The sequence below is a fragment of the Agelaius phoeniceus genome, chromosome Z (genome assembly GCF_051311805.1).
Source record: "Agelaius phoeniceus isolate bAgePho1 chromosome Z, bAgePho1.hap1, whole genome shotgun sequence".
NCBI classification, from domain to species: Eukaryota; Metazoa; Chordata; class Aves; order Passeriformes; family Icteridae; genus Agelaius; species Agelaius phoeniceus.
The window spans coordinates 27,825,922-27,837,507 of NC_135303.1; the positions used below are offsets into that span (position 1 = coordinate 27,825,922).

Sequence of the window (11,586 nt, forward strand, 5' to 3'; positions counted from 1 at the left end):
ATCTAGGCATTATCCAAAAGACATACCAGCAACATGCTTCAAGCAGAGATGACTACAAGAGGGTAAGATGGAATGCACCAATGCTTGGAAGGACATTGTTTAGCATGCTGCAGGTCACAGGTCTCCTCCTAAGCACATTGTTTCCTTGACATATCATGTGCTAGCAAAGCAATCATCTCCAACTACCTTTTACTAGGATTTAAGTCTTGAAGTTTTCTTTCAGAAGAGATGTCCCATCATTCTACTAGATATTTTTTCTATGCTACACCAGTCTGAACAAACCTTTTTGGCATGTGTAATCAGATTCTGGAGTGCTTTATCTGATGAGCTTGCATTCATACTGTACACAGTTCAATTACTTCACACCTGGACTGAAGCAAATACCTTTCCACTGTAAACTTTCCTGCTGTCCTCTCCATCCTGGAAAAACTAGCAATAGTGCTCAAATTGAGGATTTAGGTGTTGTCTGTACAGTCTGGTCACTCAGATGCAAAATGCCTCCTGCAGCTCTACAGCCGTGCTCGTGTTATGTGGCACACAACACTGTTTATGTAGGATAACACATCCCTCAGAAACAATTTTTCAGAATGTTGTGATTTAATCTGCTTTGAAGACCACATACTATTCTTACCATGCAAATGGACAACCAAACATTGACTATCACTAAGACTCTCAAACTATCAAAACAGGCAGAAAACAAGCTACAGCTACTCTAAACACAAAGGGGAAGAAAGCTGCTTAACAACTGCTAAATAGATACTAGATTGATATAATGTATCTATTTGGTATTTGTATAATTCTATATACTTAGTACATAGCTTGTACTTAAGGCTGAAATCGGAAGGTAAGAAAGCAGCTGATTGTGAAGTGCACAATTTAGTACATCTTTTGTACAGTTAATCTACACCCAGCAGATGTATTTATACCAAATCAGAGAGCAGCAAAGCATTAATGATGATGCGGAGATGCGAAACCCTGCATGACAGAGAAGGTCAGTTTGCCAATATGAATAGGTATGAACCAGACTGAGATTTAACTTCCTCTGGTTGTTCAGGGATCAGGCTAAGTCTCTTCTCATGAGATCAGAGTCAAACACGGCATAATGGAGGCAGAGTTACACAGCTGCACATTAACTGTGTGAAACATGCATATGGATGGGCACAGTTGCACATACACCACGTGCTTCTCTAGGCATTTCTAGGATGAAACACATCTGTAGGCACAGCTGGAACCTTGATGTCAGATGGCACCAAAAGAGAAATGAAACCAATTGTTTAGGACTTCCTCAAAATCTGAAACTAATTTTATGTATCAAGCTAATTAATTGCAGAAATGCTTACTGTGTTCTATAACTCATCTATCTCTTAGAAAACAATTACTCACCTGTGAATAGTTCATATGTTTGTGGTGTAATGCTTTATTAAAAGCACAAATGAAATTTTGGAGTTAGTACTGAACAGAAAGCCCTCCAACACTGTTAAGCACAGAAAAAGCCAGGTTTTTCTCCTCAACTGAATAGACATTTCACATAATAACTAGATCAAGTTTCACACTGCCTTACCACTTGGACATCAGCAAGATCACTGTGACACTGCAGACGTCATTAGCAAGTATGTAAATTCTCTGCTCTAAATACCATCTATTATTAACTGTCTGTATTCCCTGTCTAATCAAAACCAGACTGCTATCAAGTTCCATAGAAAAAAAAAACAAAAAACACAACCACAGAAGAATTCCCTGTGCTCTGAAACCAGAGACACTATAACAAGATATTTTACTAAGTTAACACTAGAACAGGAACACAAGCCATTTAGCTCTCTTGTCTTCTCAAGAGTTTCCGTTTCATATATCCACTTCAAAAAGCAAAACCCCTTTCATATGTATCTTCACTCAACTCCACAAGATTCCCATCTAGCAGCTTCCATGGGAGTTTCAGTAGGATGACCAACAACTATTATCTGAACATAGGCATAGTCAAATCTAGCACACAACAGAAATCTTGGACAAACGCATTTCTGAGGAGAAAAAAAAGAAAATGAAGCAAAATACACTAATTTTTCCCTACTTTGGATAGGAGCATGTGTTTTTCTTATTCTTCAACCTGCTTGCATCCTTTAGGAGAAAATGTTTTCATATCTCCTTAGTTCTAGCCTACCTAATCTTCTAACCCAAAGCAAGACAAAAATAGAATCACAATTCATACTGAAAAGGCAGCGTACAGTCTTAACTCACGTTTTTATCTTTAGCTTTCAGAAGTGGCAGGAGAAAGGGAAAAGAAAAAATTCCTGATTTATGACTCGTTCAGGGTGCAAAAAAAGATAAAAAGGCACTTACGTGCCAGGTCTACCAATTGTTCAATACCAAATTCAATGAGAAAGAAATTGTATATAGGTGCAGTATTTATCTATGTTCAATGCTACCATATAAACATCTATCAATCAGAGCTTTTCCTTAACTCAGCCAGAAACAATATGTACCTATCTGAAAAAACAAAAGCATCTTTACAAATAAGGCCTGAACACCATAGAATAATCATAAAGGTTTGGCCTCATTGCCTGAAGCTGCACCTCTGGTTCTGGAAGAACTCCAGAGAAACGTAGCTCAGCAAACTGCAAGACTTGGATGACAGTTTTCCAGCATTAATTGTGCTTTTGAAAAAACTCTAAGTAGTTACATCAGACTCAAATACTTAAAAACAGAACAAAACAAAAACCCCAAAACCGCTAAAGAAACCCAAAAACCAAAATGAAAAAAAAAAATCAGACACCTGCAATTATATTAACAACTGTTATTAAGAATGCAGTTAGAAAGCAGAGGTTTGGGAACAATCTTATCAACACTTTGATTCCATTCTCTGCTGTTAAAAAGTGAAACTGCCATAAAACCCTTGACCAGCAGCTTCTCTTCTATGGTAGGTTTAGAAATAATGACGCACTATGCTGTACAAAAAGTGTTTTAATCAATGTACATGAGAAAAAAATAAATTATTCTTCTGACAGGTTATATACAAAGAGAAGGAGGATTGAATTTTCTAATAAAGCAGTGTCTTTGAAAACTGGCATTGATAAAAGATAATCCAAAATCATTGATAAGATTTTGCTGTTTAAAGTGTGTTAGATTCTGCTCCTAAATATCTTATTTACATTTTCTGCGAGGTTCCCCAGCAAGAATAGTGCACAACAAAGCCAAATGAAAAACAATGAAATGAAAATGAACTTCTCATTGCTTCTATCTACTGTGCTTTACCAGGCTTTCCTAGTTTAAAACACATCTAATCAAGGAGACAAAAGTTTCAAGAAACACCCAAGTACATTTTTGATGCTTTTCACCAAGGACAGAAGTGAACCATTCACCAAGGATCTGGCAATGCTGAATTTCCCATTATTATCTTTTCAACCTATGACTAACTCTTACAGACCCGCTCATGTGTTCATGGAAAAGACTAGAACAATGTGGATAATTGAATACAAAAGCTACTATTTCACACTAGGAAATACTAGCTCCCAACAACGGATCTAACCAACACCAGTCACAACAGTGCTTTTGACTGTGACACCAAATATAAGGAACCATTTTCCTTCCAGAGTCTTGGAAAAAGGTAGTCTTATTAGGATCAGATGTGACACATGGTAGCCAGACATCTGCTAATGACAATTGGTTTTCTATTTTCACAAATTTTTTTCTATTTTTCTATGTCACCATGACACTGAGTCTGAATGCTCTCAAAGCTTACTTCTTCAGTCTGAGCCTTTCCACTGGCAACAAGCTGTCCTCCACGGCAAAACACACCCACTCTTATGCTGGCCATAGCACGTTTACATATATTTTAAAATTTCTCAAAACCAAATAGGAATAGATATAATCCTGTTATTTAATGGACTTTTTTAAGATAAACTTCCTTCCTGTTGAGAAAAAGGCTGAGCAAATCTAAACAGCTCTTCTTGAACTAGTATAGCATAGATGGCAGCTACAAAAGAACATCAACAGTCTTTTGTGCTCTGTCTTTCACAAACAGACTGAAACTACAGTCAGAGGCCTAAACTGAGGCATGTGCAGGTCATGCCAGGGTATGGCTGGTTTTATGGGGCATGTACAGAACTACTGTTTCATAGCCAGATAACTAGGTTTGCCTTTTCTATCCACTGAGGGTGAAGGCTTCAGTCTGCCTCTATGTTCTCTGTTCCGCTGAAATTGTCTGCTGCCTATCTGCACCCTACATATTATTTCCTGTCACTCTTTCTGGAGCTTATTAACCTCCCTAACCTTAGTGTGCTATTTTTCAAGGACAGAGGCAAAGACAGTCAGTGCCAAGTAGAAGTTGAGTTAAAGTAACACAGGTCTGAAAAGATTCATTGGAAAGGATATACGTGGACTTGGCAACAGCTATGTACAGAGCATTCAGATCATTAGTCTCAGCAGCGGCCTCATTAGATAAACACATAATTTCTAACCACATGACTGCAATAGCTATGGAGATGGAAGTAAGATGGAAGTAAGTAAGACAATACTGTGATGGGATGTTTATGCATCACCTGTCAAATACCAACAACAAATCCTGCTGCCCAAAGCTGTAGTTATTATGTTGCCTAACAAGCATTTCTCACAGATTGCATATAACTAGTAAATACATTAGCCACATGAGGCATCTGGGTGGAAAGAAAAATCTCTTCAGATCCATACCATGCATTTACACACAGAAAAATTATTTTTAAAAATCTGCTTTTATAACTTAAGCATGCATATAAAGTGAACACCATAGTAATGGGAGGGAGAAGGGAAAAGAGGGAAGTGATCAAAAAACATCATAATGAACAAATGAAGGTTCAAACCTAGACTGGAAAACTCTTGTCACACACATAAATTTAAATGTTTCATTTACAAGCCTCTCCTTCTTTGGAGATCATGTGTCACAACTTTTGCTATAAAAGTAAGGAAGAACTACTAGGGAAGAATTAAAAAATATGATACTTAGTATGCATTCATATTTTCATCCCCTGAAAATACATACTTACACTTTTCCTCTTTGCAGAAAAAACAAAAAAAAACAAAAAAACCCCCCACTTTTGCTGGAAAGGAGTTAAAGTTTTATTTCAACTTTGATCTAGGTTAAGTCGGTAATAAATAATTTCCTCTTTTTTCTCTGCACTTTGTGTTTTTCTCAAGTAAGAGACTTTAAGAAAAAGAAGTGAATTTTGATTAAGCACAAGCCACTCAATTAATTCTGTTTTAATTTATCAATTGATAAATAGTTATTAAGAAACATCTGTTACAGCAGAATAATATGGTAGACAAACAAACCATAAAAATCACATTCTCCCTGCCCAGAAGTACCCAAATTGCTTGCAAGCATTTTCCACTGCTAGCAGTAGCATATCTTCCCCAGTACCTGCAACGCATTTTTGCTAAAAAGAAAAAAATAAAAATTGAAAACCTTCCACATATTTCAGATTTTCAAGTCCCAGTCCCTTCATTTCTTTAAGTTACACTCAGTAATTGGACATTACCTGATTCTGTAAATCATAAGGGGATAGAATGTGCCATTTAATGTTAGCGAAATGGTACCGTATGGTAACTCACCACATTACACTTATACAGACAGATTGAATAATATGAGAACAAATATTACCAGTGGCACCAGAACGTGCTACATGGACTTTGTCAGAAGCAAGCATGGGTAAAAGCAGAGGGATGCTAACAAAGCATGAGAACTACTTGCTATTACTCCTCTGCCATTTCACCTTAATGTGCCACACTCTTATTTTCAGTGCTCAATTTTCAAACAGCTGTTCCACCTACGGTCCCTGAAATAAGGCTGACAGCTTCTACGGGAGGTCCAGTGCCACCACAAAACAAACATACCCCACTTCCCAGTCAAAAAAAAAAAAAAAAAAAAAAGAAAATCTCTAAATACAGTGATACAGTATTTATCAAGGGTTAACTCCTTTTTGGTCCAAGGCCACATCAGGAGGTAATGGTTAGGGAGCTCCACTTGGAAAGTTTTTTTCCATCCACAAATTTTTTATTTGCTTGGAAGGAGCTCCACATAATGACAAACTTTTGGCACATCACTGTTTTGGGTCTGCATAATAACAGTGCCCATCTTCCTCATAGTATTATCTCTGGGGTTACAACTCACAGAGCTCTACTGGAAACTTTGCAAATATGTAAGTATCCCTAAATATGCCAGAGTAGGCCATTTTCTGATTCAGTATGAAAGTACTTAACACTCTTCTGAATCACTGTTGGATAAATATGAACTTTGAAGTTTCTAATCTTGAAACACTTAAGAAAAACTAATCCAAGAAAACACTGAAAAAACCACAAAAAACCAAAACAACCCAAAATACTTTTACAGCTTCAGTCCTTCAGATGCATCTACCCCCCAGAGAACCTTTATGGCACCAGCAGCATAGTAAGCTATGAAGTTCATCTCTAAATTGAACAACACTGTAAGCATACCTCCAGGAAGTACAGGTACATAAATCTCTTCACACATATGAATCTCTCTTCCCACTGAGCTTTGGAAAACACTAAAGATTCCCTAAACCTCTATAATCCCGCTAGTATTTTTTTCAAATAGAAGTCATCATGAACTCTGTTAGCTGCATATTGTTCCTTGGAAGTACATGAGGGGAATGAAACTCCACCAAATCCACATACACTTATGTACAACATCTTCTAATACCAAATCTTCAACAATTCAACTTCTAGCAATCTCATTTCTAGCTGAATTAAAGCCATGCTTCTGTTCTTGATCTGAACAATCTCCCCTGTAACTTCACGTCAGTCAAACAAAAGATACATGGCTTGTGAGGTTAACTCACAATCAAATGAACACAAGAGTTTCTCAGACAAGTTTCTCAATAAAATGAGGCTGGAAAAGAAATTCCAACTTTGTTTCCAAAGAGCAAACGCTTCAACAATTTTCTAGTTTAAGACAATCTTTTCAAGTTTTTCTTTTTTTTTTTCTCTCCCAGTCTTTTCACCCTCCTGCTGTCAGGCTACTATTGCTGAACACTGTATCTTAAAGTGTAACAGACCACCTAGCTCTTCCCTGCATGACACCTACTGAACAGCAAAAATTGATAGCTAAAAAAAGCCAGAGAGTCATAGTGAGTAAGACTTCTCTGTTTATCACACTTGCTAAGACTGACCTTGCTTCTAAAACTGTTAACTGATGAAGGACTGAAAGACTAAACACCTGGGGGCAAAACAGATGGTCAGTTACCTGTGCATGTTCAATACCTCTGAGATCAAGCTCTCCATATACTACCTTGGACTCCTAGTTCTGTTTTCAAGAGAAAAATCAGATACAGATCTTGCATACCTGAAAAATTTCATTAGGTTCACTGGCATAATTCTGTGCAGGGACCAGGATCCAAGGCTTGAAGTCAGAAGACTGTAGCGAAGGTCTGGGACTTATGTTTCATTTGTGGTGTGAAGTCACTGATGTGATTACACCATACAGGATAAAGGACACTTAGAAGACACTTTGATTCCCAGTGCTCTCTGACAAGCAAGTTATTTCTGGCAACAGATTTCACTGCAATACATACTTGAGGAATACACCTGCTTAGACAGCATGCATACAACAGCTGGGGAAAATACCCAAAAACCAACACAGACTTTCTCAGAATTTGTTTCAAGAGAAAGAGCTAGCTGGTGATAACTTGTTTGCCTTTCTCCTGGAAACTGTTTAAGATTAAATATTTGTGAAGAAAAGTTCTTCAGGAAGAGGAATCATCCCAGTTTAGGAGAAAGTTAACTCTTATTTATTTCTTTTGAGGAGAAAGCTCCACATGTTTTAGTTTCTTGTTTCACAGATGCTTAACTTCTGTCCTTGGGACTGCCAAGACCCATGTGAATTGGGAGCCTGGTATGGAAACAGACAGCTGCTTGATTTCAGCAACATTTTCACGTGATGGTCATTGCCATGGCTCACAAGCACCTAAACAACTGCAGACCTCTGCAGGAAGCAAGAGACCAATGCAGGAGTGAACCTTTAACTCTGGACATTCTCAGCCATCATCAGAGGCTGGGAAGGTCAGCAGCCTCAGGGAAGTTCTCCCACCCCTCTGAGCACTCTGACTTCCCTACTTTCCATCAGTTAGTCCAAGCAGACTAAGCAGACTGCCTTAACAAGCCAGCAGGGCCTCCTCTTCCTCATGAAGAATATTTCCGACCTCTTCACTTGCTCAATTTTTACGGTACTTCTCAGGTTAGAAAGCAGAAACATGAGTATGGGTATGGCCCCGCGGGGAACCATGCTAGGACCAGCAAGTGACCACCATCCTTCTCCTGAGAAGGGACATCCTCTGCTTTCTGGGACATCAGAATGAACTCCCATTTTAATGTCTCTTGCCTGTATCAGACTATGTCAACTTTCGATAAAGTTCTGGGTTTTCCTAGCACCCAGAAGAAAGGATCACAGCTTCCCACAGGAGCCCGTGCGATTTAACATAAGCGATAAAGCACAATTACTGTATTTAAGTACCACAGCGCAGAAAGATTTTTCAGGCTGTTGGGTGAAACTACTACAAGCAGTATTTATACTCTTTGCTCCTAAAACTGCAACTTCGGAGTTCAACGCTGAACTCGAGCGCGGATCTTGCCCGAGCAGGGGTGGGTGTTCGCGCTCACTTAAGCCTGGAGGCGGAGGCCCCTTGGTGACTCTTTCCCGGGAACTTCCAGGCCGACGCCCCTGCAGCGCGGCCCCAGCGCTCGGGGCTCCCCCGCCGCCCCGCCCGCAGCTCCCCGCGGCCCCAGCACTGCCCGGCGGGCGGCCCGGGCACAGCCCCGCGCGGAGCCCCCCTCCCGGCGGGGCACTACTCACAGCCGCGGAGCGCCCCTGTTCTCCCGCCGCCCGGCGGCCCGCGCTGCCCTCGGCTCCTCCGCATCGCACCGCGGCTCGGTCATGAGCACCATCGGCACGGGCAGCGGGACTCACCCCGCGGCCGCAAGGCACTCCGAATCGGCGGGCCGGACCCGCTCCGCCCTCGCCGCCCCGCCCCGGGGCGGACCCGCCGCCGCTTGGGCCCGCAGGAGCCGGAGCCGCCATAAACCGGTTGGGCCCGCCCGGCCGGGCCGGCGCCGCCCGCGCCGCGGAGCTTGTGAGGGATGCGGAGCCTCGCTCCCCGTGAGGCCGATCCCTTACGAGCTTTAAATTATTCAGTCGGGACGCTGTCGCGTGAGAGACCGGCTCCCGCCGGCTCCAACAAAAGCTATCCTTAATGTTTTATAGGGGGCTACAGGAGATATGCGGTTTGACACAGACGCAGTCCTGGGGGAAGGTGGTGGTGGCCCGGGCCCTGCTTTCTGTCAGCGCCTTCCCCGGCGAGTCGTGGAAGCAGGCAGTAGTCCAAATACTGATACTGGCCTCAGGACTGCTCTATTAAGGTGAACTGCTGAAATTATTAGCTGGTATTTCCATTTGTGGCTTTACATCTTGAGCAGACAAGTAGGCAGTTATGCTTCCTTACTCAACAGCAGCACCCCATGCTGCTTTGCACAGAAAAATCACAAACCCGCAGAATAGGTGATGTTGGAAGGAACCAGTGGGTCCAACATTCTGGCTCAGGCAGGACTATCCGAGAGTGTGTGGCACAGGATTGTGTCCAGATAGTTCTTGAATATGTCCAGCAAGGGAAACTCCACAACTTCTTTGGGCAACCTGTTCCAGTGTGTGGTCACCTGCAGAGTAAAAAATTCTTCCTCATGTTCAGGTAGAATTTCCTTTGCATCGGTTTCTGGCCATTGCCTTTCCTATTGCTGGGCACCAGTGAAAAGAGCCTGGCTTTGTCCCCTTGGCATTGATGAGATCCTCACTCAGTCATACCTTCTTCAGGCTAAGGTGCCTAGCTCCCTCAGCCTTTACTCAGACGAGAGGACTGGAGCTAAGCTCCAGAACCTTGATCAATTTAGTCCTTACTGCTGGACATCTTCAGGAGTTTCTAGTCTTGTATTCAGGAGCCCTGTACTGGACAGACTACTCCAGGTGATGCCTCACCAGGGCCAAATAGAGGAGGAGGAGGATCACATCCTCCAACCTGCTGGCACTGCTCCTCTTAATGCAGCCCAGGATGCTATCAGCCTGCTTGGCTGCAAGGAATCACTGCTGGCTCTAAAGAGCTTGTTGTCCGCCAGGACTCCCAGGTCCTTCTCCTCAGAGCTGCTTTCCAGCAGATCAGCCTCCAACCTGTGCTACTGCACTGGATTATTTTTCCCCAGCTGTAGGACCCTGCCCTTGCCTTGGCTGAATTTCAGAAGGTTCCTCTGTGCCCATCTTTCCAGGCTGCTGAGGTCCTTCTGAAGGGCTGCACAGCCCTCTGGGCTATCGGCCACTCCTCCCAGCTTTGTGTTGTCAGTGAAATTGCTGAGGAGGTCTCTGCCCCTTCATCCAAGTCACTGATGGGTAAATTAAACAAGACTGGGCCCAGTATTGTATCTCAGGAGATGCCACCACTCAGGCCTCCAACCAGAGCCTGTGCCATTGATTGTGACTCTGGGATCTGCTGTTCAGCCAGTTCTCAATCCACCTCCCCATCTTCCTCTTCCTGGAGTTTGCCTGCTAGAGACAGTGTCAAAAGCCTTGAAGATCCACTGCTCTCCCCTTGTCCATCCATGTCCATCCATGCAGTTGTTTCATCGTGGAAGGCAATCAGGTTGGTCAAGCATGATTTGCCTTTAATGAATCCGTGCTGACTACTCCTGATCACCTTCTTGTCCTCCCTGTGATAGAAGTGGCCTCCAGAATGAGGTGCTCCATCACCTTTCCAGGGACTGAGGTGAGGCTGACTGGCTGATAGTGCCCTGCATCCTCCTTCTTGCCCTCTTTGAAGACCGGGGTGACATCTGCTTTCTTCAGTCCTCAGACACTAGTCCTGATCACCATGAGCAGGATAAGGTCATGGTGGAAAGATAAGGAAGCATAGCTATGATGTCCATCAGCTGTCTCAGCACTCCTGTGTGCATCCTGCTGGGGCCCATGTGTCAAGTTTCCTTGGGCCTGTGCTGGCAGAGCTGTGGGACAAGTTGAGTGCCCTCAGGAAGGTTAGATTTAAGGCAGCACTTGTCACACACAAGTTATCTTGCATGGCAGGCACTAACTATGAAAAATGTCCTTACTACTTGGTTAAGTAAGTTAGGTTTCAGTTTGGTGAAATTATGTTTTAATAAAGCTTAAATGGACTCTGTGGTTGTAAGTAGGCAATCAAAGGAGAGAAAATCCTGGGATGAGAGTTCAAAATAACATGTCTAGGCAAAGGTCTATTTTCATCTTTTAATAAAATTATGAATAGAATAACTTCCTAAGAGCTGACTATTCACATGAGCTAAAGGGAGAATATGTACAGTAGAGAGGTTTCTTTTAGTGAATATCTGTGTAGGAGATAGATACTAATGTAAATTTCTGGTTGAAAAGTGTATGAAGCAAATTAATCACCTTTGGATATTTAGTCTTTAGGGCACACAAGAAAGAAGTTTTAGGTATTGTTGCAATACTTTCAGGAAATCAGTGATAAAAAGGTTAATGGTGAAATGCCTCAAGACTGCCATAGCTGCTTGGGCACACAGATCCTGCAAAAAATG

At 42.2% G+C, this 11,586-nt stretch overlaps 1 protein-coding gene across 4 annotated transcripts in view; it reads right to left on the minus strand.

Moving 5' to 3' along the window:
* GRAMD2B (GRAM domain containing 2B) overlaps window positions 1–9,099 on the minus strand; it is a 30,774-nt gene extending 21,675 nt beyond the window's left edge. For 2 of the 4 annotated variants that reach the window (XM_077171546.1, XM_077171545.1), the window contains exon 1: window positions 8,834–9,064. In XM_077171546.1, coding sequence (XP_077027661.1) covers window positions 8,834–8,925 — 92 coding nt within the window. In that variant the 5' untranslated portion in view covers window positions 8,926–9,064. Of the gene's footprint in view, window positions 1–8,833 lie in introns of all 4 variants that reach the window. The other 2 variants (XM_077171547.1, XM_077171544.1) reach the window with 2 other exon arrangements.
* Between the last annotated feature and the right edge of the window lie 2,487 nt (window positions 9,100–11,586).